Source organism: Bufo gargarizans, chromosome 4 (genome assembly GCF_014858855.1).
Source record: "Bufo gargarizans isolate SCDJY-AF-19 chromosome 4, ASM1485885v1, whole genome shotgun sequence".
In the NCBI taxonomy this organism is placed as follows: Eukaryota; Metazoa; Chordata; class Amphibia; order Anura; family Bufonidae; genus Bufo; species Bufo gargarizans.
In genome coordinates, this window is record NC_058083.1 from 211,938,647 (window position 1) to 211,962,618 (window position 23,972).

A 23,972-nucleotide genomic window follows, 5' to 3' on the forward strand; every position below is an offset into this window, starting at 1 on the left:
GCACAGCTTTTAGCTGGGAATATACTCTAATTGGGCATACAGTACATGCTGTACCACAATACATTTATATGATCCTTTTAGCTGACCTGCTTGTCAGAAGGCCCCCAGCTATACAATATATACAGGCCACTGCCAAGGCCACCACTTCCCTGGGAAGGAAAATAGTGGCGGTGACGTGGTTCAATCACGACTGCTTTCTTAGCCAACCACAGCAACATTCTCTTTTGTGTAGACACTGGACTAGTTTAACTACTATACAGCATCTGTGCAGAAGAGGATGTGGCTAAAGAGGAAATATAAGGCTTTGTTCACACATCAGTGTTTTACATCAGTGTTTTAAAGCCAAAAACAAGTATGAGTCAATAAGACAGAACGTGTGCTAATCTTTTCATTATACCTTATCTTGATGCAGGCTCCTCTTCTGGTTTTGACTCGCAATCATTGATGTAAATCACTGACCAAATCACTAAAGTTAATGAGGCCTAGAGGAATGGCTTTACTTATTCTTTCTGTTGGATCTACTTCTAGCTTTTTCTCAAAAACTAGATGAAAAGCAGTATGTGTGATCCCAGCCTTAAAGGGATGAATCAATGTATTATTTTATCTCTAGAACCATCAATAACTATCAGTCCCATTTTCATAAAATATTAGACATTTAATACACATTGCTTGCTGAAATGCACTTATAAGTGAACTTGCTCATGTATTCATAAAGCTGAACATCCATATGTAGCATTTAAGTGACAAGAGTGTATATGTAATCCAAACTGTAGTAAAAACTAGAGCACACACAGTAATAGTTTATCTGTACAGTATTAATTCTCATGTTCTTTGTCACTGGATGATTCATCAAACACAGTCTCTTTCACGTAGTGGAAACTGTTGCTCTGAAGAAAATATCCCTTTGTACATAGAGCTGTCTGTATGCTTCTCCAAAGTTCTTTGAATTTTCTTGTACTGGCTCTTTGACTTGTAACCAAAAATCTTCTTTATGACCAACCAAAGTTTCCTGTTGTACACAAAGGCCTGGAGAAAATAATCAATAATCAGTAATATTACATCACTATTCACTGTCATAACTCTTAAAAGAAAGTATGATATTTTGTAGTCTGCACAAATAGAGTTCAGGTTTGTTAAAAATCAAACACTACTCACATAAAGTAAGTACTGTATAAACTATTATAGTTAAAGTGTACCTCCAACTATTAAGATTATTTTATTAAAGGGGTTGTCCTATCTGGCATATCCTGTGGAAAGGTGCAAGTCCCACGCTACAGAGGCGGTGCTACCATAAGGCCGACCAAGTGGCTGCCTTAGGGTGCACCCTGGGGAAGGGCGGAAAAATTATCCTTCTTTTTTATTTTAAATCACTTACTTGTGAGTTGCGCCGCCGGCCGCCCGCCCCAGCCTGCGTGCGCCGTATGGCCCCGGCCCTCACTCACAGAGTGGCACTGGCCCGGCAACACGGTCATGGGGTCAGGCCAGGGGGGTGTGACTGGCGAGTGATGTGGCGGGTGGCAGCAGGGACTAGAGCTGACTGTGTCTGTAAGTCTGACTCACACACAGCCAGATTGCCATAGCAGCAGGACAGGTGGTCACTGATGCGCGAACTAGTACCAGAGTGCACGGCATAAATGTGTTTTAAAAAAATTATTCAATCATAAATGGAGGGAGGGGGATGGTGACCGTGATATGATGGGAGGGGGGACAATGTCTGTAGTCTGTGACATGGGGATGGGGCCAGGGCCGTCCGGGGGGGTATATGATGTGCCATGGGGGGGACTTAAATGTGACATGATAGGGGGTAATGATGTGACACGAAGGGAGTGATGTGACATGGTTTGGAGGGGGTGAAATGTGACAAGGAGGGGGAGAAATGTGAAATGGAGGGGGAGAAAGCTGACATGGGGGGATAAATCTGACATGTGGGTGATGTAACAAAGGGGATTATGTAAAAAGGAAGGGGAGAAATGTGACATGGAGGGCTGATGTGACATAGGGGGTGATTTGACATGGAGGGGGAGAAATGTGACATGGGGGGCTGATGGCTGACATGGGGGCATAATGGCTTACATGGGGGGCTAATGGCTGACATGGGAGACTAATGGATGACATGGGGGCATGATGGCTGACATGGGGGCATGATGGCTGATATGGGGGCATGATGGCGACATGCTGGGCTGATGGATGAGGGCTGATGTCTGACATGGAGGTCTGATCTGAAGCATTGGGGGTTTGATATGAGGTCTGATTAACATTATTGTCCTCCTCTAAAACCTAAAAGTGTGTCTTATGGGCCGATGCGTCTTATAGGGCGAAAAATACGGTATATATTTTTATGAGACAACACTGAAGATATGACACTTTGATACAATATAAAGTAGTCAGTGTACAGCTTGTATAACTGTAAATTTTGTTTGCCCTCAAAGTAATTCAACACACAGCCATTAATGTCTAAACCGCTGGCAAAAAAAGGGAGTACACCCCTAAGTAAAAATGACCAAATTGTGCCCAATTAGCCATTTTCCCTCCCTGGTGTCATGTGTCTCAGGTGTGAATGGGGAGCACGTGTGTTAAATTTGGTGTTATCACTCTCAAACTCTCTCATACTGTCACTGGAAGTTCAACATGGCACTTCATGGCAAAGAACTCTAAGGATATGAAAAAAAGAATCGTTGCTCTACATAAATATGGCCTAGGCCAGTGATGGCTAACCTTGGCACTCCAGCTGTGGTGAAACTACGACTCCCAGCATGCTCCATTTATTTCTATGGAGTTCTGAGAGCAGCCAAGCAAGGGGGGCATTTTGGGAGTTGTAGTTTTACAACAGCTGGAGTGCCAAGGTTAGCCATCACTGGCCTAGGCTATAAGAAGATCGGAAACATCCTGAAACTGCAGCCCCCATAATGCCTCCAGCAGCCCCCATTATGCCTCCAGCAGCCCCTATTATGCCTCCAGAAGCCTCAGGTTTAATAAATAAAATAAAACTCCTCTCCTGCTCCTGGATGCCCCCGCTTCTCACCGCCCGCGATCCCCTGTCGACTGTGCTGTGACCTGATGTGCACAGCGTGAGGTCACAGAGCGCCCTCAAGCTGTGCGCAGCCTTCACAGCCGACAGCCGAGGACCAGGAAGCAGTGAGTACAAAGCCTTCACCGCTTCCTGGTCCTCCGGTACTAATAAGTGCTTCCATAATGGAAGCGCTCATTAGTATTCACCCCATAAGACGCAGGGGCATTTTCCCCCCACTTATGGGGCAAATAATACAGTGATAAAATATTTTTAAAATGTAAGGGGTGTACTTACTTTTGTGAGATACTGTATATTTATTCATTTATGTATTTATATAGCGTCAACATATTCCACAGCACTTTACAGAAATTGTCATCACTTACTGTCATATACAGTACACAAAATATTTCGTAATTACATGATATATGAGAGTTTCAACTCTGTTCTACCTGAACAGGTGGAACACGGTTAGGGGACCCACATTCATGAAACTGTTGCAATTCCCAGAGGTGGAACCTGCATCCATTAGACATTAAAGGCATATCATGAGGGTCTGCAATAAATATCTAAGGTGGGAATTCCCCCTCAAATAACACCTGAAGCCACCACTAGGGAGAGCTTTGTTTTACATTAGTAAGGCCGGGTTCACATCACTGTTTGTTTTTCTGTTTTTCTGATCCGTCAGACGAACAGAAAAATAAAGAGAAAAATTGATCCTGTATTTTAAGCATTTAATATGCTCATTTATGCACATTTTGCATCTGCATCAGTATTCATATTAGCTTGAACATTTGCTTTATTCTCTATATACATGAATATAAAGGACTTAGAAAATATATTTTATTCAAAATTATATCAACCTTGTATCAAACACAGTAGCTTCCCATACAGAGAGAGGTCACCTTGCCTTAGTGGATAGGTATAAATAATTTTGACTATTAGTAGTGTTGATCGAGCACCGTAGTTCTCGGGTGCTCAGGCCGAACACATTGTGATATTCGGGTGCTTGACCGAGCACCCAAGTATAATGGAAGTCAATGGGAGAACCCGAGTGTCACGGATGATCCGCGAGAATATTGAACTGTCCTCCCAATATTATCAATATTACTCTCCCTTGTTGATCAGTAGTTCTATTAAACAGTATTTATTTCCCTAGGCCCCAGAACCTACAATTTGATTACTCAGAGCGTCTCCTCCTGTGTACCCAGAGAACAAAATGGTCCTTTTGTTCAAGCCAGTCAATAGATGCCCAGCAGATAACGCAATTACAGCTGGCTTCCTTAGGTTGACAAAAGAACTTCCCTTTCTGCAGAGATATCACAGCTAGGTGTGAAGACTGCACCTGGGGGGAACCATTTAGTGTTGCTGCCATAAGGGGTTTGTAAGATAGCTTGATTCAGACAGGCTGGCACCAAGGTTCCAAGATTGACACATGAATCTGAGATATGATTTTTACCTTTTTAGGAGAGACCATGCATCTTACGGATGTAAGAATTACATCATCGTGTCACTCAGAATTCACTGGACGTTTACATAGGACAAACATAACTCTAGGAGGTGCCCAGGTAAAGTTATGGTGTTACCCCATCATAGAACCAGGTATAATAGTCATATTTGGTATCCCTGGACTCCATATTTTGTGGGGAAGGTGAATATGTGCTTGTTACTTGTGTACCCCCGATATATTTATACATAGTAATTAGATCTCCCCTCAGTTGTCTTTTTTCTAAAGTGAATAAGGGTACTTTCACACTAGCGTTTTTATTTTCCGGTACTGCGTTCCGGAAAATAATACCGGAAAATGACTGAATGGAGAGAAATCTGTTCAGGATACATCAGGATATCTTCAGTTCAGTCACTGAACGGCGTTTTGGACGGAGGAAATACCGTAGCATGCTGTGCTATTTTCTTGGTCCAAAATTCCGGATCAGTTGCCGGAATGCCAGATCCGGCATTAATTTACATTGAAATGTATTAGTGCCAGATCCAGCATTAAAAATTCAGCAATGCCGGATCCGTCCTTTAAAAATGTGGAAAAAAAAAATAGAAATGGATCAGTTTGTCCGTATGACAAACAGAGATACAAATCTGTTCTTGCTATGCATTTGTAGACGGATCCGCATCCGTCTACAAATGCTGTCCATTTGCATGCAGATTGCCAGATTCGGCAGGCAGTTCTGGCGACGGAACTGCTTGCCGGATCACTGCCACAAGTGTGAAAGTAGCCTAACCCTAATTTTGATAATCTTTCAGGGTACTGTAGTTCCCTTATTCCAGTTATTACTTTAGTTGCCCTCCTCTGAACCCTCTCCAGCTCTGCTATGTCTACCTTGTTTACAGGAGACCAGAACTGTTCACAGTACTCCATGTGTGGTCTGACCAGTGATTTGTAAAGTGGTTGGACTATGTTCTCATCACGGGCATCTATGCCCCTTCTGATGCAACCCATTATCTTATTGGCCTTGGCAGCAGCTGCCTGACACTGGTTTTTAAAGCTCAGTTTGCTGTTCACTAAATTCCTAGGTCCTTTTCCATGTCAGTGTTACCTAGTGTTTTACCATTTAGTATGCACGGCTGACTTGCATTATTCCTACCCATGTGAATAACCTTACATTTGTCAGTGTTAAACCTCATCTGCCACTTATCTGCCTAAGCTTCCAATCTATCCAGATCCCTCTGTAGCAGTATACTGTCCTCTTCAGTGTAAATTACTTTACACAGTTTAGTGTCATCTGCAAAAATGTATATTTTCCTGTGCAAGCCTTCTACAAGATCATTAATAAATATATTGAAGAGGATAGTGCCCAGTACTGACCCCTGAGGTAGTCCACTAGTGACAGTGACCCAATCTGAGTCTGTACCATTAATAACCACCCTCTGTTTTCTATCATTGAGCCAGTTACTTACCCACATACAGATGTTTTCTCCCAGTCCGAGCATTCTCATTTTATATACTAACCTTTTATGCAGTACAGTGTCAAATGCTTTGGAGAAGTCCAGATATACAACATCCATTGATTCGCCGCTGTCAAGTCTAGAATTTACCTCCTCATAGAAACTGATTAAATTAATTTGACATGACCGATCCCTCATGAAGCCTCATGCTGCAAGATAGCATCTCTTAGAAAACCTTCAAACAGTTTACCCACTACGAATGTTGAACACTCCCTGTCAATATAGAGTCCTTAAATATTAGAAATAAGGGTCTGGCTATGACATCACTGAATTATCTTAGGATACGGGGGTGTATGTCATCTGGTCCTGGCGATTCGTCTATTTTAATCTTTTTAAGATGCCACAGTACTTCTTCCTGGGTCAGACAGGGCGCTTTTAATGGGGAATTAGCTTTTACATTCTGCATATCATCTGACAGTTTATTTTCTTCAGTGAATACAGTGGAGAAAAAAATATTTAATAGCTTTGCTTTTGCCTCATTGAGTTGTCGTGGAGAAAACCATGATTTGATTTCTTGCTGAAAGACATGGAGCAGTTCCTCCCCTGTGTGACTCCGTTCGCCCAGGCAAACGAGGTGCAGAACAACGTGACACTGCCATGTTGCGCACATATGGTATTCTGGATGGGCACTGTGAATTGTCCCTGCAGTGAAGGCTGAGGACACAGTGGAGGATGAGGAAGAGGCAAACATTTACCTTGTACCAACAGCGTGGCAACGTGGATGCAGAAGCGGCATCACCTGGCCAAGTTGCTGGTGTGGCTGTGCAGGAACCAGATTCAACAAGTGGGCCGTAAAGGACATGTACTGTCCCTGACCGTACAGATCCACACATCAGCGCTGCCATGCACTTTTGCAAACACCGACAGGCTCAAGGACTGGCCCACCTTCAGTTCTCCATATTTGTGCAGGGCTGGTACTGCCATTTTGGCAAAGAAATGGCTTGGACAAACATCAATTGTTCGCGAAACGCGCGTTCGCATTGCGCTCATTGACTTTAATAGCGGGCAAAACTGAAAAATCTTCAGGTTATATTTGCGGCCACCAAACATAAACTATGAGTGCACAAATAGTCCCACAACATGAACAGTGACATACCAGAGGGGGATCGTTGACAAAAATTCCCACAAAAAATATGTATTTTAATCAGGGGCCATTTTTATGCGTCTTAAAGGGAAACTCTCAAAAATGTGAGTCCATTAAAAAAATGCATATGTTAACGTAAATTAATTTTTCTACTATGGAACTGTATGGTGAACGGACGCCACTGTACATCATCAGTCTGAGGCATCTGAAAACGGAGATATTTTTGGTATGCATTAAATGGATGACAAAAATACAGATGGAGTAGAGTTAACGCTCCTGTTTTCTGAGATTTCTGAGTTGTGTTATCTAATCTAAGCAAACACCTTCAATTTCTTTTCAATGGCTTTTGTCTCAAGATAACGGGATGAGTTAAGAAATTTGAGTTAAGAGCTGGAGTGCTAACCCTGCTACATCTGTAGGATGTGAACCCAGCACTACTGTCAGAATAAGCACCAGTACACAGCAGAGCAGCATGGTGGAGAGAGGAGGCCGCCATTTACTGACAGAGCTCTACCTAGTTATGGTGGTCAGGGACTGTGTTTCTCAAGGATCATTTACTACTGGAAAATTCAGGGCACAGTATAATACACTGGAATCTATATAATATAAAGATATTAGCCCTACCCCCGAATAGTAATACAATTAGGTGGTCATTTATTATATAGGAATACGTCTATGTTAGGCGTATTTCTGACACAGATTGTGGTGCAAAGGTCCTTAGCAGCACAATCTGCATATTTTTATTGCTCAAGCCAGGTATAAAATAGGATGGCATGGGCAGGGAAAGAGATACAGTTATTGGATACCACTGCCATACATTGACCGGATAACACCTCTGTACAGTGACCGGATAACACCGCCATACAGTGACCGGATAAAAGGGCACAGTACAGGGAATGACTAAGGGCACTGCACAGGGTGTGGTAACAGGGCACAATGCAGGGTATAAGGGGGCACAGTATGGGGTGGAGGGCACAGTCACATGACCCTGTGACATTAGAAGGTCTTTATGGTGAATGCGGTTCATTCACTACCATAATGAGATTGAGAGGAGTGAGACAGTTGTGTGATTATGTAGCTAGAGATAAAAATTAGCCAATAGGCATTCACCTGACAGAAAATAACTTTGGATTCTGTGGCTAGAGGTACATTAGGGGGTCAGAGGATAAAAATGTAACTCTCGGACAGTACAGGCCCCAAAAATTAGGCAAAAGGAATTCACCTGACAGCAAAGAAGTTTGGATTCTGTGGCTAGAGGTACATTAGGCGGCCACAGGATAAATATGTAACTGTCGGCCAGTAAATTAGGCAATAGGCATTCACCTGACAGCAAAGAACTCTGTTGGCCAGTACAGGCCCCTAAAATTAGCCAATAGGCATTTTCCTGACAGAAGACAACTTTGGATTCTGTGGCTGGAGGTACATTAGGCGGTCGCAGGATAAGTATGTAACTGTCGGCAGGGCTGGTGCAAGGATTTTTGCCACCCTAGGCAAAAGCTAATTTTGCTTCCCCCTTGATTCCACCCATTGACCACGCCCTTTGGCCCGCCCCTTTTTCACGGGATAGGAATGTGCCCCCCCCCTCCCCCCCCCCAGTGTACAGGGACTGAGCTGGCAATGTAATCCTGGTGAAGCCAGTTGAAGAAGAACTGAACATGGTCTCCATGGCACATGTGGAGGCACACTACACCCACAAACAGTAGTAGGGGTCCTCCCCTATTCCTCCTGTCACAGGAGCCTGCTGCCTTACTTACCGTGTCTGAGCCAGAGCTCATATGCTGAAAAGCGAGGGCGCAAACACGAACCCTGACATGAGCGCTCTGGTGCTCTCCCCTGCCATGGTGCCCGCTGCTCACCCCCTGCAACCTGTGGTATCTCCGTCTCCGTACGGACTGCTGGCTGCATGCGGAAGTATCTCCGACTCCTCACACACAGCAGAGAGTGGGCTGTGGGCAGATAGGCATGTATAGTGCGACACGAGAAGAAACAGTGATCTCTACTGGACAAAGCCCATACTGCGCCTAGGAGACAGGGAAGTTGTGTTGCACTATACATGCCTATCTGCCCGCAGTCCGCTCTCTCTGCTGTGTGTGAGGAGTCAGAGACACTTCGCCAGCGCAGCCAGCAGTCCGTACCCCATAGAGACGGGGATGCCACAGGTTGCAGGGGGTGAGTGGTGTGCAGGGTGGGCACCACCCATAAGCAAAGTAGGCCACCGCGAGTGCCCCCAGCATGAGTGCGCTCTACGCGGTGGCCTACTTTGCCTATGGGTGGCACTGGCCCTGACATGCCCCAAAAATAAGCCAATAGGCATTCACCTGATAGCAAAGGACTTTGGATTCTGTGGCTGGAGGTACATTAGATGATTACAGGATAAATATGTAACTGTCGGCCAGTACAGGCCCACAAAATTTGCCAATAGGCGTTCACCTGACAGCATAGAACTTTGGATTCTGTGGCTGGAGATGCATTAAGCGGTCACAGGATAAATATGTAACTGTTGGCCAGTACAGGCTCCAAAAATTAGGCATTCACCTGACATAAAAGGCCTTTTATGCCGCTGTATATACATAAGGCAAGAACAATTCTTTGTCCTGGGTGGTGGCGGATGTGTGGGCTGGCATGAGTAAATTCAATTAATTGTGTTCATCACAGGTGTTGAATTCCTCAGAGATCCATGCCTCATTCATTTTAAAAATTGTGAGGTAGTCCACACTGTTGTGAGTGCGCATATCGGTCACGATCCCCCCTGCTGCGCTGAACGTCTTTTCGGACAGGACACTCGACGAGGTCCAAGCAAAGAGTTCCATGGCAAATCGTGCCACAGGTCAAGCCTGCACACCCAGTAGTCAAGGGTTTCCTCGCTTCTCAAAGCGTTCACATCGGCCGTTAACCCGATGTAGTCAGACACCTGTCGGTCTAGGTGTTTCCTGAGGCTGGATCCAGAGGGCTGTTGAAGGGTTGGCCGCAAGAATAATCTCATATCCGAAGTGATGTTCAAACCGCCCTCTTTTTGCAGGTGTTGTAGGATTGGTACCCACACCTGTTTCGCTGTGGGTGGAAATTCCTCCGCCAGTGCATGCAACAGCAGAATGCAGCATCTTTCGCAGCAAGGCCTCGAAATGCTGCATTCTGACAGCACTCTGTGATGCTGGTAACATGTCCAACATTTTGTGTTTGTACCGGGGGTCTAAGTACATTGCCACCCAGTACAGGTCCTTAATCTTTATGTTTTTTATATGGGGTCCCTCTTCAAACAGTGGAGCATGAAGGCCCCCGTTTGCACTAAATTGGAAGTGGTGGAACACCCTGGCTCCTGCTCATCGCCCAGCCACGGGCAACACTAGTGATCCCTGAAAAGTTGAAAGCCTGGTCTCCTTGCTCCTCCGCCTCCTCCTCCCCCCAGCCACCATCCTCCTCTGACTCCTCTTCAGACTCCTGCTGACTTGTCTCAGATGGAGTAGCCCCCCCTGGGAATTCATTCAGCATTGCGACTTCCTAATTTTCCAGCTCCTGCTCCTCGATGGCTTCATCAATGACACAACGCAATGCACGCTCCATAAAGAAGGCGTAAGGTACGATGTCACTGATGGCACCCTGGTTGCGACTGACCAGTTTGGTGATCTCATAAAATGGCCGCAGTAGTCTGCATGAAACGTGCATGAGCGGCCACTGGCGCGGTGAAAAGATACCAAGCTCCCCAGAACCTGTTCTGCCGCAGATTTCTTACAGGTAGTCGTTAACTGCACATTTCTGCTGGAGCACCCTATCAAGCATATATAAGGTGGAGTTCCAGTGCGTCGGGCAGTCACAAATCAGACGTCTGACGGGCAAGTGGTGTTACCGCTGACCGTCAGCCAGGCGAGCCATGGCCGTGTAAGATCTATTAAAATGGCCAGGAAAATCTTTCCTGGCCTGCCACAAGACATCCTGGCCCCCGGGGGATTTGGCAACTAATCGCTGCACGACTAAGTTCAGGACGTGTGCCATGTACGACACGTGTGTCAGTTTGCCCTGTTTCAGCACGCTCAGCAGATTGGCACCAATGTCACACACCACTTTACCAATTGTCAAATTGAGAGGGATTAGCCACTGATCGACCTGTGACAGCAGAGCTGAAAGCAGTGCAGGACCGGTGTGGCTCTTGGCTTCCAGGCACAACAACCACAGCACAGCATGGCAATGTCTCACCTGGCAAATCAAATAGGTTCTGGGGAGCATGTGGGGTGCAGCGGAAGAGGCGGTAACCAGTGGAAAAGAAGGGGTCCGCTGAGGAGGAGACGGAGGATGGAGTAGGAGAAGGAGAAGAAGAGGCAGGCCTGCATGCAATCCGTGGCAGTAACACCAAATTCACACAGGTGCCACAAGTTGCATGCTTGACAGCTGTCAGAAGGTTCACCCAGTGGACAGTAAAAGTTATGTACCTTCCCTGCCTGTGTTTGCTAGACCAGGTGTCTGTGGTCAGATGTATCTTGGCACCGACACTGTGTGCCAGAGATATATTAACTTGCCGCTGAACGTGGTCATATAGTTTAGGGATGCCCTTTGGGGAGACATATATCCTTCCGGAGACCTTCCATTGCGGTGTGCCAATGGCCACAAATTTTCGAAAGACCTCCGAGTCCACCATTTTATATGGCAGTAGTTGGCGGGCTAGCAGTACCGATAAGCCAGCGGTCAGCCATTAGGCAAGAGGATTATCCAGCGTCATCATTTTTTATGCTCAAACATTTGGAAGTCTGCCTTGTGCCAGATAAATGCGATGACTGCACAGTGAAAGGTGGAGTCGAGGACAAATGAGAGGAGAGAGGAGAAGGAGAAAAGGCAGGACGAGGAGCACCGGGAGTGTGGCTTTGTGGTATCTGCCATATATCACCCTCAATCAGTTGTTAGTTGAAGCTGGTATATCACCCTCAAGCAGTAATTTTGTGGACGCAAATATATGGAAAACCTATATCACTATTTTGTGGAAGCTGATATATGAAAGGCCTCAATCAGTTCTTAGTTGAAGCTGGTATATCATCCACAAGCAGTAATTTTGTGGATGCAGGTTATGGAAAACCTCTATCACTATTTTGTTAAAGCTGATATATGGCAGGCCTCAATTAGTTGAGGCAGGTATATCAAAACCCGCAATCTTTATTTTGTGGACGCAGGTATATGGAAAACCTCTCACTATTTTGTGGAAGCTGATATATCGCAGTCCTCAATCAGTTGTTAGTTGAGGCAGGTATATCAAAACCCGCAATCTTTATTTTGTGGACCCAGGTATAGGGAAAACCTCTCACTATTTTGTGGAAGCTGATATATGGCAGGCCTCAATCAGTTGCTAGTTGAAGCTGGTATATCACCCTCAAGCAGTAATTTTGTGGACGCAGGTATATTTAAAACCTATATCACTATTTTGTGGAAGCTGATATATGGAAGGCTTCAATCAGTTTTAAGTTGAAGCAAGTATATCTCCCTCAAGCAGTAATTTTGTGGATGCAGGTATATGGTAAACCTTTATCACTATTTTGTGGAAGCTGATATATGGCAGGCCTCAATTAGTTGAAGCAGTTATATCAAACCTCTCAATGAGTATTTTTGGGAAGCTGATATATGGCATGCCTCAATCGGTTGTTAGTTGAACCAGGTACATCACCCTCAGGAAGTAATTTTGTGGACTTAGGTACATGGGCAACCTCTATCACTATTTTGTGGAAGCTGATATATGGCAGACCTCAATCAGTTGTTAGTTGAAGCAGGTTTATCAAAACCTGAAATCTGTATTTTGTGGACACAGGTATATGGAAAATCTCTATCACTATTTTGTGGAAACTGATATATGGCATGCCTCAATTAGTTGTTAGTTGAAGCTGGTATATCATCCTCAAGCAGTAATTTTGTGGACGCAGGTATATGAAAAACCTCTATCACTATTTTGTAGAAGCTGATATATGGAAGGCTCAATCAGTTGTTAGTTGAAGCTGGTATATCACCCTCAAGCAATAATTTTGTGGATGCAGGTATATGTAAAACCTCTATCACTATTTTGTGAAAGCTGATATATGGCAGGCCTCAATCAGTTGAAGCAGGTATATCAAAACCCGCAATCTGTATTTTGTGGACGCAGATATATGGAAAACCTGTATCACTATTTTGTGGAAGCTATTATGGGGTGGGGGATATGTGGATGGCACTGTTATGGGGTGGGGGGATCTGTGGGTGACACATATATATCAGTGCCATCCACAAATCCACCCCCTATAACAGTGCCATCCACAGATCCTCCTCCATAACAGTGCCATCCACAGATCCCCCCATAACAGTGCCATCCACAGATCCCCCCATAACAGTGCCATCCACAGATCCCCCCATAACAGTGCCATCCACAGATCCCCCCATAACAGTGCCACCCACAGATCCCCCATAATAGTGTCATGCACAGACCACTATCAGTTCAAAACCCACCAAAAGCACACTTTTTGGTTAAAAATATATTTTTTCTTATTTTTCTCCTCAAAAACCTAGGTGCGTCTTATGTGCCGGCGCGTCTTATAGGGTAAAAAATACAATATATTTTTATTTCACCACTTATACATGGCAAACTGGGATATTTAAGATATTTCACTGCATCGCTGAGTGGCAAATATATTTTTCCTTTTTCCACTAATACACGCAAAAAGGGCTTTAAAACAGATAACTGCACCGCTGAACGGCAAATATATTTAACTTTTGCAACTAATACATGACAAAAAAGGGCTTTCATTTTCGCAAGTCACCACACAACAGATAATAAGCCCTTTTTTCCCACTAATACAAGCCCAAAAATGCTTTAGAACATATAACTGCACCGCACTAGGGCAAATAAAACGTAGAAATATTTCCTTGTAATAACCCCTGTTAATCGCTGTATCAAACATCACTTGCACCATAATAAGAACGGTTTGCTGGAATTACAGAGCTGTATAATGGCAATTCGGATAAAAAGTCAGTGCTGCAAGGTGTAATAGGATTGTTCCTTGTAAATTTAAATTTTATTAATTTTTTGAATAATAAAAGAGAAAATAATTTTTTTTACAACATTGTAAAACAGGAAAACAAAGGATAAGCAGGTCCACAGGTAAATATAGATATATAGAAAATCTCGTTCTGTTAGGATGATACCCCTAAAGAGGGCGAAGTCTTATATGAGGGATATCCCAATAAGGCACTTAATAATTTATTTATTAATCGGACAAATTTGTCTATCAAACCCTGTGTCTTAAGGTGGAAAATTTGATTATCGAGCATAGTCAAAGCTGGTCTTGAGATCTAAAAAACAACATCAGTGGTGTTTCACGCAATTTAAAGAGCATTAATAAGTATCAATAAGAGAATTCCCAATAGTGGAGGAACATCTGGTTAATAGTCCAGAAAGCGACCTATTTTAGGTGTTTTCAGATGTTTTCCCACTATGTGAGGTTGGTAATGTTAAACGGTGTAAATGACGTCATAGCCTTGAGGTGAAATATAAGGTTAAAATCGGAGGAAAAGAGAGAGTAGCTGATGGACCTAATACTTGAAACCTATTGTCAAATCCTCTAATTCCTCCATTTGTGTATTGGATGGCCCATATTACCTGCTAATCCAGGACTATGGGGGGAGGTAAGGAGGGGAGGAAGGGGGGGAAAGGAGTGTTAGTTATGGGTAAGGAAAGTTACCCAGGCTGTAACCTCCCCTACTGAACCCTGTTCAACATAATTGCTGTGGAATGAGTCCTCCCTATCCTTTCCCTACACCTTGAATAATCTTTCCCTGCACTTGTAAATCTTTTTTTTTTTTTTAGCACAATTAACTTTTTTCTATCAATGGCCCTAGCGCCTGCAGACACGTCTCTCCATGCGCTAAGTACGCTGGTGAATGGCAGAATCTAAGATGGCTGCTGCTATTTATAGAACTGTGACATCACAGGGCTGGCTGCCTCCTATTGGCTGCATGCATAGCATTCTGGGTGATCCCGCCTTCCCAGAGTTTCTTTCTCCAAGTTTCTTACACTTGCAGCAGCCATTTTAGGAAAAAATGTTATTCGTTACCACAAAACGCAAGGAAATTCGCATTCCGGGCAAATCAAATTTTTCCTGAAATTTGGATTTGTCAGCTTTGATTCGCTTATCTCTAATTCTGATACAGACACTTTTTGTGTGTATTAATAGGAAATATAAGTACATCCACTCGCCCTTCTGCGATAAAATTACATTGTGATACAGCCCGTTTTCGGGTGTATTAATAGGAAATATAAGTATGTCCACTCGCTGGTCTGCGGTGAAAGTACATTGTGATTGTGAGAGTAACTAAGGGGTTACAGAAGATTCTTCAGATGTTTCTTGTGTTAACTCTGGGTAATAAAATCCTGCTTCCCAAGGGTTAGATAAGATCAGTCTGCAGAATCCTGTTCTCCAAGGGTTATATAAGATCACTCTGCCAGATCCTGTTCTAGAAAGGTTAGATAAGATCATTCTACCAGGTCCTGTTCCTCAAGTTTCAGATACGCTGACAGGTTGGACAAATGCCAATGTAACAGTTATGATGTATTCATACACTATAACCATAACTGTGGTTTATACTAGTTTTACTAGTTTAATGACTTGTTACATAACTAGAAGTATAATTTAAACTTGATATCTAAACCTACAAAAAATGCTCACAAAGGAGCACAAAGACACCATGCCCAAAAATTTATAAATAAATGTATCCTCAATTTATTGAATAGATAATCAAACACATGATAAAAAAGACATAAAAAAATGGAACAAAACATCAGTGACAATATAATGTAGCTGTACTGAATCACTGACCACTGGTTCCAATGCACCCGAAAAAGGTACAAAATATGTCAACTATAAGTACAGCCACTCGCCATTCTGCGGTGAAATTACATTGTGATACATCCAGTTTTGGGGTGTATTAATAGGAAATAGAAATATGTTCGAAATTTTGCGGTGAAATTACATTGTGATATAGCCAGTTTTGTGGTGTATTAATAGGAAATAGAAGTACGCCTACTCACTGTTTTGTGATGAAATTACACTGTGATACAACCAGTTTTGGGGTGTATTAATAAGAAATAGAAACATGTTTATTTGCCGTTTTGCAGTGAAATTACACTGTGATATAACCAGTTTTGGGGTGTATTATTATGAAATATAAGTATGTCTTTTTGCCATTTTGTGGTGAAATTTCATTGTGATACAGCTGATACAGGTGTGTATTAATAGGAAATATAAGAACATCCACTTGCAATTCTGCGGTGAAATTACATTGTGATATATCCAGTTTCAGGATATATTAATAGGAAATATAAGTACTTCCCCTCGCCGTTCTGTGATAAAAGTACAGTACATTGTGATACAGCCAGTTTTTGTGTGCATTAATAGGAAATATAAGTACACCCACTCGCCCTTCTGTGGTAAAATTACATTGTGATACAGACAGTTTTGAGGTGTATTAACCCCTTCACGCAACATCACGTACATGTACGTGGAGAAATGTAGTGCCTCACCGCATCCTCACGTGCATGTACGTGATCGGCTTTCTCTGTCAGCACAGGGAGCGAAGCGCTGAAGGTTCAGTGAAGCCGGTGTGCTGGGGTTGCTAGGCAACGAGAGACACTGGTGGGAACTGCATCTGAGCTCTGACCCGCCCGCGATCGCTGTGATTGGTCCAATACTGCAGAGGGACCAATCGCAGCGCATCGGGGCAGGTAAGTGGGAGGGTAGGGAGGGACTATATGCTTCTCCTTCTCTGATTGTCCCAATTCCTGTCAGGGAAGCGATCAGAGAAGGAGAGAGTGTGAAATGCTGTTGTACATTAATACTTACCAGATCAAATTGACCCCTTTTGTGCCAAAAAGCTGCTTCTGTGCCCCAGTCAGTGACACAGATCAGTTCTGTGCCTCATCAACAGCCTGCCGTCTGTCATCTGTAGTCAGTTCTGTGCCTCATCCCCTGCCTCATACATAATTAACCCCTAACTAACCCCTTCAGTACCGATTTGCCACTCTTCTGTGCCTGATTTGCCCCAGTCAGTGAGATTAGTCCTGTCATCATCACCTCATCCAGACACCTGTCACTACTGTCCGTCCGTTAAGACAACTGTTTGCCCGTCAAGACACTTGTCACTACAGCCTATCCGCCCATCAAGACACCTGTCCGTCCATTAAGACACCTTTCACTCCAGCCTGTCCGTCCGTCAAGACACCTGTCAGTCCAGCCTGTTCATCCGTCAAGACACCTGTCAGTCCAGTCTGTCCATCCATCAAGACACCTGTCACTCCAGTTTGTCCTTTCAATAAAGACACCTGTCACTCCAGCCTGTCCGTCCATCAAGACACCTGTCAGTCCAGTCTATTCGTCCGTCAAGACACCTGTCACTCCAATCTGTCCGTCCATCAAGACACCTCTGACTCTAGTCTGTCTGTCAATCAAGACACCTGTCACTCCAGTTTGTCAGTTCAATAAAGACACCTGTCACTCCAGCCTGTCCGTCCTTCAAGACACCTGTCACTAAAGTTTGTCCATTCAAGACACCTGTCACTTCAGCCTGTCCATCAATCAAGACACCTGTCACTCCAGTCTGTCCAACCATCAAGACACCTGTCACTCCAGTTTGTCCATTCAATAAAGACACCTGTCACTCCAGTCTGTCCGTCCATCAAGACACCTGTCAGTCCAGCCTATTTGTCCGTCAAGACATCTGTCACTCCAGCTTGTTCATCCATCAAGACACCTGTGACTCCAGTCTGTCTGTCAATCAAGACACCTGTGACTCCAGTTTGTCCGTTCAATATAGACACCTGTCACTCCAGTCTGTCCTTCCATCAAGACACCTGTCACTTAAGTTTGTCTGTCCATCAAGACACCTGTCAGTCCAGTCTGTGCATTTAATAAAGACACCTGTCACTCCAGTCTGTCTGCCCATCAAGACACCTGTCAGTCCAGTCTGTCCGTCCATTAAGACACCTGTGACTCCAGTTTGTCTGTTCAATAAAGACACCTGTCACACTAGCCTGTCCGTCCATCAAGACACCTGTGACTCCAGTCTGTCCATCCAATAAAGACACCTGTCACTCCAGCCTGTCCGCCTATCAAGACACCTGTCAGTCCAGTCTGTCCGTTCAATAAAGACACCTATTACTCCAGTCTGTCCGACAATCAAGAAACCTGTGACTCCAGTTTGTCCGTTCAATAAAGACACCTGTCACACTAGCCTGTCTGTCCGTTAAGTCACCTGTCACACACCAAGTTAGATATTTTTTTTTTTTATTAAACCGTCAATAGGTGTGCCATCCTCTTGTATGTATATACTCATATCATCATGGGTGACTTCAACATCCCTATTGACACATGCCACTCGGCCACCTCTAAACTCCTGTCGCTCTCTTCCTCCTTCGGCCTATCACAGTGGTCTTCAGCTCCCACCCACAGAGATGGTCACACTCTGGATCTGATCTTTACCCGCTTTTGCTCCCTATCTAACCTTTCTAACTCGCCTCTCCCGCTATCCAACCACAACCTACTCACCTTCTCTTTACTGGTCTCTTCTGTAGCCCCCCCGGTCCACACACCAGCACACCCCCGCAGGAACCGTAAACATCTCGACTTTCGCTTGCTTTCTGACTCTCTTCTCCCACTCTCTACCATCTGTTGCCTCCAAGACCCAGAAGCTGCTACCACCCTATATAACACCACAATAAGTACAGCTCTGGACACTGTTGCCCCCCTCACACACAACAAAATCCGTAAAATCAACAGACAACCCTGGCACACCAACCTGACCAAGAAACTCAGACAAGCTTCCAGGACTGCTGAGCGGCGATGGAAAAAATCCCCTTCTAAAGATCATTTCACTGCATACAAGCAATCCCTTCTCATATTCAAATCCTCACTCATTGATGCAAAACAGGCCTACTTCTCATCTCTCATATCTTCCTTGTCACACAGCCCTAAACAACTTTTTAGCACTTTTAACTCCCTTCTCCGCCCCCCAGCGCCCCCACCCTCTCCTCTCTTCTCAGCTGAGGACTTTGCCAAATATTTCAAACAAAAGATAGTCCACATCAGAGAAAGCTTTACTACACAGTCCCCACAGACCCTCTACACAACTGCTCGGTCCTCTCCCCCCAAAACCCGCTTCTCCACCATTACAGAAGAAAAACTCTCCACTCTACTCTCCAGATCACATCTCACCACCTGTGCACTTGACCCAATCCCATCCCACCTCATCCCTAACCTCACCGCAGTGTTCATCCCTAACTCATCTCTTCAATCTATCACTAAACTGGCATCTTCCCCTCTGCTTTTAAATATGCTACCATTACACCCATCCTCAAAAAGCCTTCACTTGACCCATCTTCCTTGTCCAGTTATCGCCCCATATCACTTCTTCTGTATGCCTCAAAGCTACTTGAACAACATGTCCATTCAGAACCGTCCTCCCACCTCTCCTCCTGCTCCCTCTTTAACCGCCTACAATCTGGCTTCCGAACCCACCACTCAACCGAGACTGCCCTTACCAAAGTCACCAATGACCTACTGACAGCCAAAATCAAGAAACAATACTCTGTCCTCCTTCTCCTTGACCTGTCCTCTGCCTTCGACACTGTTGACCACTCCCTTCTGTTGCAAACTCTCTCATCTCTTGGCATCACTGACCTGGCCCCTCTTCTGGGTCACATCATACCTCACAGACCGGACGTTTAGCGTCTCCCACTCCCGCACCACCTCCTCGTCTCATTCCCTCTCTGTTGGTGTCCCGCAAGGCTCTGTCCTAGGACCCCTGCTCTTCTCAATCTACACTTTTGGCCTGGGACAGCTCATAGAGTCCCATGGCTTTCAGTATCACTCCTACGCTGACGATACACAAATCTACCTCTCTGGTCCAGACATCACCACCTTACTATCAAGAATCCCACAATGTCTATCTTCTATATCTTCCTTCTTCGCCTCTCGCTTTCTTAAACTTAACATGGATAAGACAGAATTCATAATCTTTCCCCCATCTTGTTCAACCCCCCCAACAGACCTATCTATCACGATCAATGGCTGCACATTATCCCCAGTCAACAAAGCCCGCTGCCTTGGAGTGACCTTAGATTCTACCCTTTCCTTCCGACCGCACATCCAAGCCCTTTCCACCACCTGCCGCCTCCAACTCAAAAACATCTCCCGCATCCGTGCTTTCCTTAACTTTGAATCTGCGAAAATGCTCGTACATGCCCTCATTATCTCCCGCCTAGACTACTGCAAAATTCTCCTCTGTGGCCTTCCATCTAGCACTCTCGCACCCCTCCAATCTATCCTCAACTCTGCTGCCTGACTAATCCACCTCTCACCTTATTACTCCTCTGCCTCTCCCCTCTGCCTATCCCTTCACTGGCTCCCCATTTGCCCAACGAATCCACTTCAAAGTACTAACAAACACATACAAGGCCGTCCATAACCTGTCCCCTCCCTACATCTCTGAGCTACTTTCCCGATACACCCCCACACGCGCTCTCCGATCCTCACAAGACCTCCTTCTCTCCTCTCCTCTTATCGCCTCTTCCCACAATCGACTCCAAGATTTCTCCCGTGCATCCCTCATACTCTGGAACTCGCTACCCCAAAATATCAGACTCTCACCTACAGTGGAATCCTTCAAAAGAAACCTGAAAACCCACCTCTTCAGACAAGCCTACAACCAGTGACCCTGCTGCCTCTATACCGCCATGACCAACTTAACCCGCACCTACTGTGTCCTTCTCCCATACCATGTAGATTGTAAGCCCTCACGGGCAGGGCCATCTCTCCTTCTGTACCAGTTTGTAACTCATCTTGTTTATGATTAGTGCAATTGTCTGTGTTATGTATGTGCACCGCTTATCATATGTACAGCGCTATGGAATGAATGGCGCTTTAATAATAAATAATAATAATAATGTCCTGTGGTCGAGTGGCACCATTCTGTAAAATATAATTCTCTTATGCCCCATGTAGATTTGTGCCACCTAACACTGTAAAATAATACATTAATTAACCCCTTTTCTGCCCCAGTAAGGATATTGGCACTACTCTTTGCTGCATACTAGACCCCTGGCTCATCGCCAGCCATCTGTGCTACCTGTGACACCTGTCAATAATTTCCAAGTTACTCTGGGAGTTTTTATCCTATCCTAAAGGATATACAGTATTTAAGTCTGTTGTTCTATTTTTTTATTTTATTTTTTAACCGTCAATAGGTGTGCCATCCTCCTGTGTGTATATACTCGTGTCCTGTGCTCGAGTGGCACCATTCTGTAAAATATAAGTCTCTTATGCCCCGTGTGGATTTGTGCCACCTAATACTGTAAAATAATACATTAATTAACCCCTTTTCTGCCCCAGTAAGGATATTGACACTACTCTTTGCCCCATACTAGACCCCTGGCTCATCGCCAGCCATCTGTGCTACCTGTGACACCTGTCAATAATTTCCAAATTACTCAGGGAGTTTTTATCCTATCCTAAAGGATATACAGTATTTTAGTCTGCTGTTCTATTTTAAAAAAAAAATAAGAATAATCTACTTTAGTTTACAGTTTAAAATGACTAAACGGCTTTTCACTGCCGAAGAGGCATATGCCGTGCTTTTTGAGGACACTGACTCCAACAGTGGAGATGAAGTGACATTTTTAGTTTCATCTTCCTCAGATGATTCATCTAATGATGAACCCCCTCGTAGGCGTCCTAGGGGTAGTGCGCAGTCGCAGCCCTGTACAAGTTACTCTTCAGGGATCCCCACAGATAACTATGTGCCCAGGTGCCTGAATTTACAGCCACTCCAGGCATCAATGTAGATTCAACAGGTTTCAGTGAAATTTATTTTTTCCAATTATTCTTCACTAATGACCTAATTAACTTGATGGTGGAACAAACAAATATATATGCAGAGCAATTTATTGCCTCCCATCCAGACAGTTATCTCTCAAGGCCCCGCCAATGGACCCCTACTAACATGACTGAAATGCAAAGGTTTTGGGGACTTCTCCTAAGCATGGGCATTATAAAAAAACAACAACAATACGTTCCTATTGAAACAAAGATATTTTATATTACACCCCTCTTCACTGTCTTGCCATGTCCTGGGCCTGTTTCGAAGCTCTTCTAAGATTTCTACACTTCAGCAATAATAATAAATGCCCACCCCCAAGCGACCCCAGTTATGACAGACTCTTTAAAATTAGGCCAGTGGTTGACCACTACAATTCCAAATTTGGTCAAGTATATACCCCCCAAAAAATGTCTCTCAGTGGATGAATCATTGGTCCACTTCAAAGGCCAATTACATTTCCGCCAGTACCTGCCCAATAAAAGGGCTAGGTATGGCGTGAAGTTGTATAAGGCCTGTGAAAGTGTATCTGGGTATACATTGCGCTTTCGTATTTACGAGGGAAAATATTCAAAAATTAAGCCACCCGATTGTCCCCCGGTTCTGGGTATAAGTGGGAAGATAGTATGGGATTTAGTCCACCCCCTGCTGGACCATGGATACCATCTGTATTTGGACAACTTTTACAGTAGTGTCCTTCTCCTGAAGTGCCTTGCTGCCAGAGGCAAAGGGACATGTGGCACAATTAGAAGAAATCAAAAAGGGCTCCCTAAATCCTTTATAGATCAGACAGTGCGTTGTGGGGAAAGCAGGGCTGTTTGCTCAGAAAATTTGATGCTGCTAAAATACAAGGACAAACGGGATGTTCTTGTGTTGACTACCATCCATGCAGATCAGTCCAACCCAGTCCCAGTCCGAGGAACCACAGAGCAGAACATCAAGCCTGTGTGTATCCAGGATTACAACAAGTTCATGGGTGGAGTGGATATTTCAGACTAGGTACTACAGCCCTACAGTGCCTTAAGAAAATCTAAGGTGTGGTACAAATAATTAGCTGTGTACCTAACTCAAGTGTCCCTATATAATGCCTTTGTCATCCACAGAACAGCTGGACAAGGGGGGACCTTCTTGGAATTTAAGGAAAAATAAAAATTGATTTATGGCGTTTAGGAAGGAGAGGGCAGTTTTTCATCCATAATGCTTCTGGGGTATCAAGAATAATACGTGGGTAGCATTTCCCTGGAGTACTTCCTCCCACAGAAAAAAAAAGGCAACCCCAAAAAAAGTGTTGAGTTTGCTTGGTTAAAGAGATTAGGAAAGACACCACTCACTACTGTCAGACCTGCCCCTCTAAACCAGGCCTCTGCATTGGACAGTGCTTTCAAGTTTATCACACCTCCACTGATATCCATTAAGTCCATTTCAATAATTTCTTAATTAATCCATGGCAAGACATTTTCAGTTGAGCATTTTTCCATTTGGCAAAAAAAAATAAAAAATTAAAAATTCCCATTATACCCCTAGATTAATACATTGAAAGTGTATTTTTTTTTTAAATGAGGCATTTCTTCAATTTCCTTTTATGTTCTAGCACCCCTAGAGCCTAATTTTTACGTTTTTCACTGTTGGGGTGCCTCAGAGTGTCTTCAAATGCGACATGGTGCTTGGAAATTATTGCAGCAAAATCTGCCTTCCAAACGCCACACGGTGTTCCTCCCATTCTGAGCCCCGCTGTGTGCTCATACAGCACTTTACAACCACATATGGGGTGTTGAAGTGCTCAGGAGAAAATTGGTAACAGATTATGGGGTTCCTCAAGTTTCAGATACACTGACAGATTGGGCAAATGCCAATGTAACAGTTATTATGATGTATTCATACACTATAACTGTGGTTTATACTAGCTTTACTAGTTTAATGACTTGTTACATAACTAGAAGTATAAATAAAGCTTGATATGTAAACCTACAAAAAATACTTGAATAGAATAGATAATCAAACACATGATAAAAAGACATAAAAAATGGAACAAAACATCAGTGACAATATAATGTA

At 44.1% G+C, this 23,972-nt stretch overlaps 1 protein-coding gene across 2 annotated transcripts in view; it reads right to left on the reverse strand.

Annotated features, from left to right (window-relative positions):
- Nucleotides 1–669: 669 nt before the first annotated feature.
- The window catches only part of LOC122935810 (probable cation-transporting ATPase 13A5), a 285,360-nt gene continuing 262,057 nt past the window's right edge, over nt 670–23,972 (reverse strand). For both annotated transcript variants that reach the window (XM_044291709.1, XM_044291708.1), the window contains exon 30: nt 670–1,026. In XM_044291709.1, the coding sequence (XP_044147644.1) occupies nt 850–1,026 (177 nt within the window). In that variant the 3' untranslated portion in view covers nt 670–849. The remainder of the gene's footprint in view (nt 1,027–23,972) is intronic.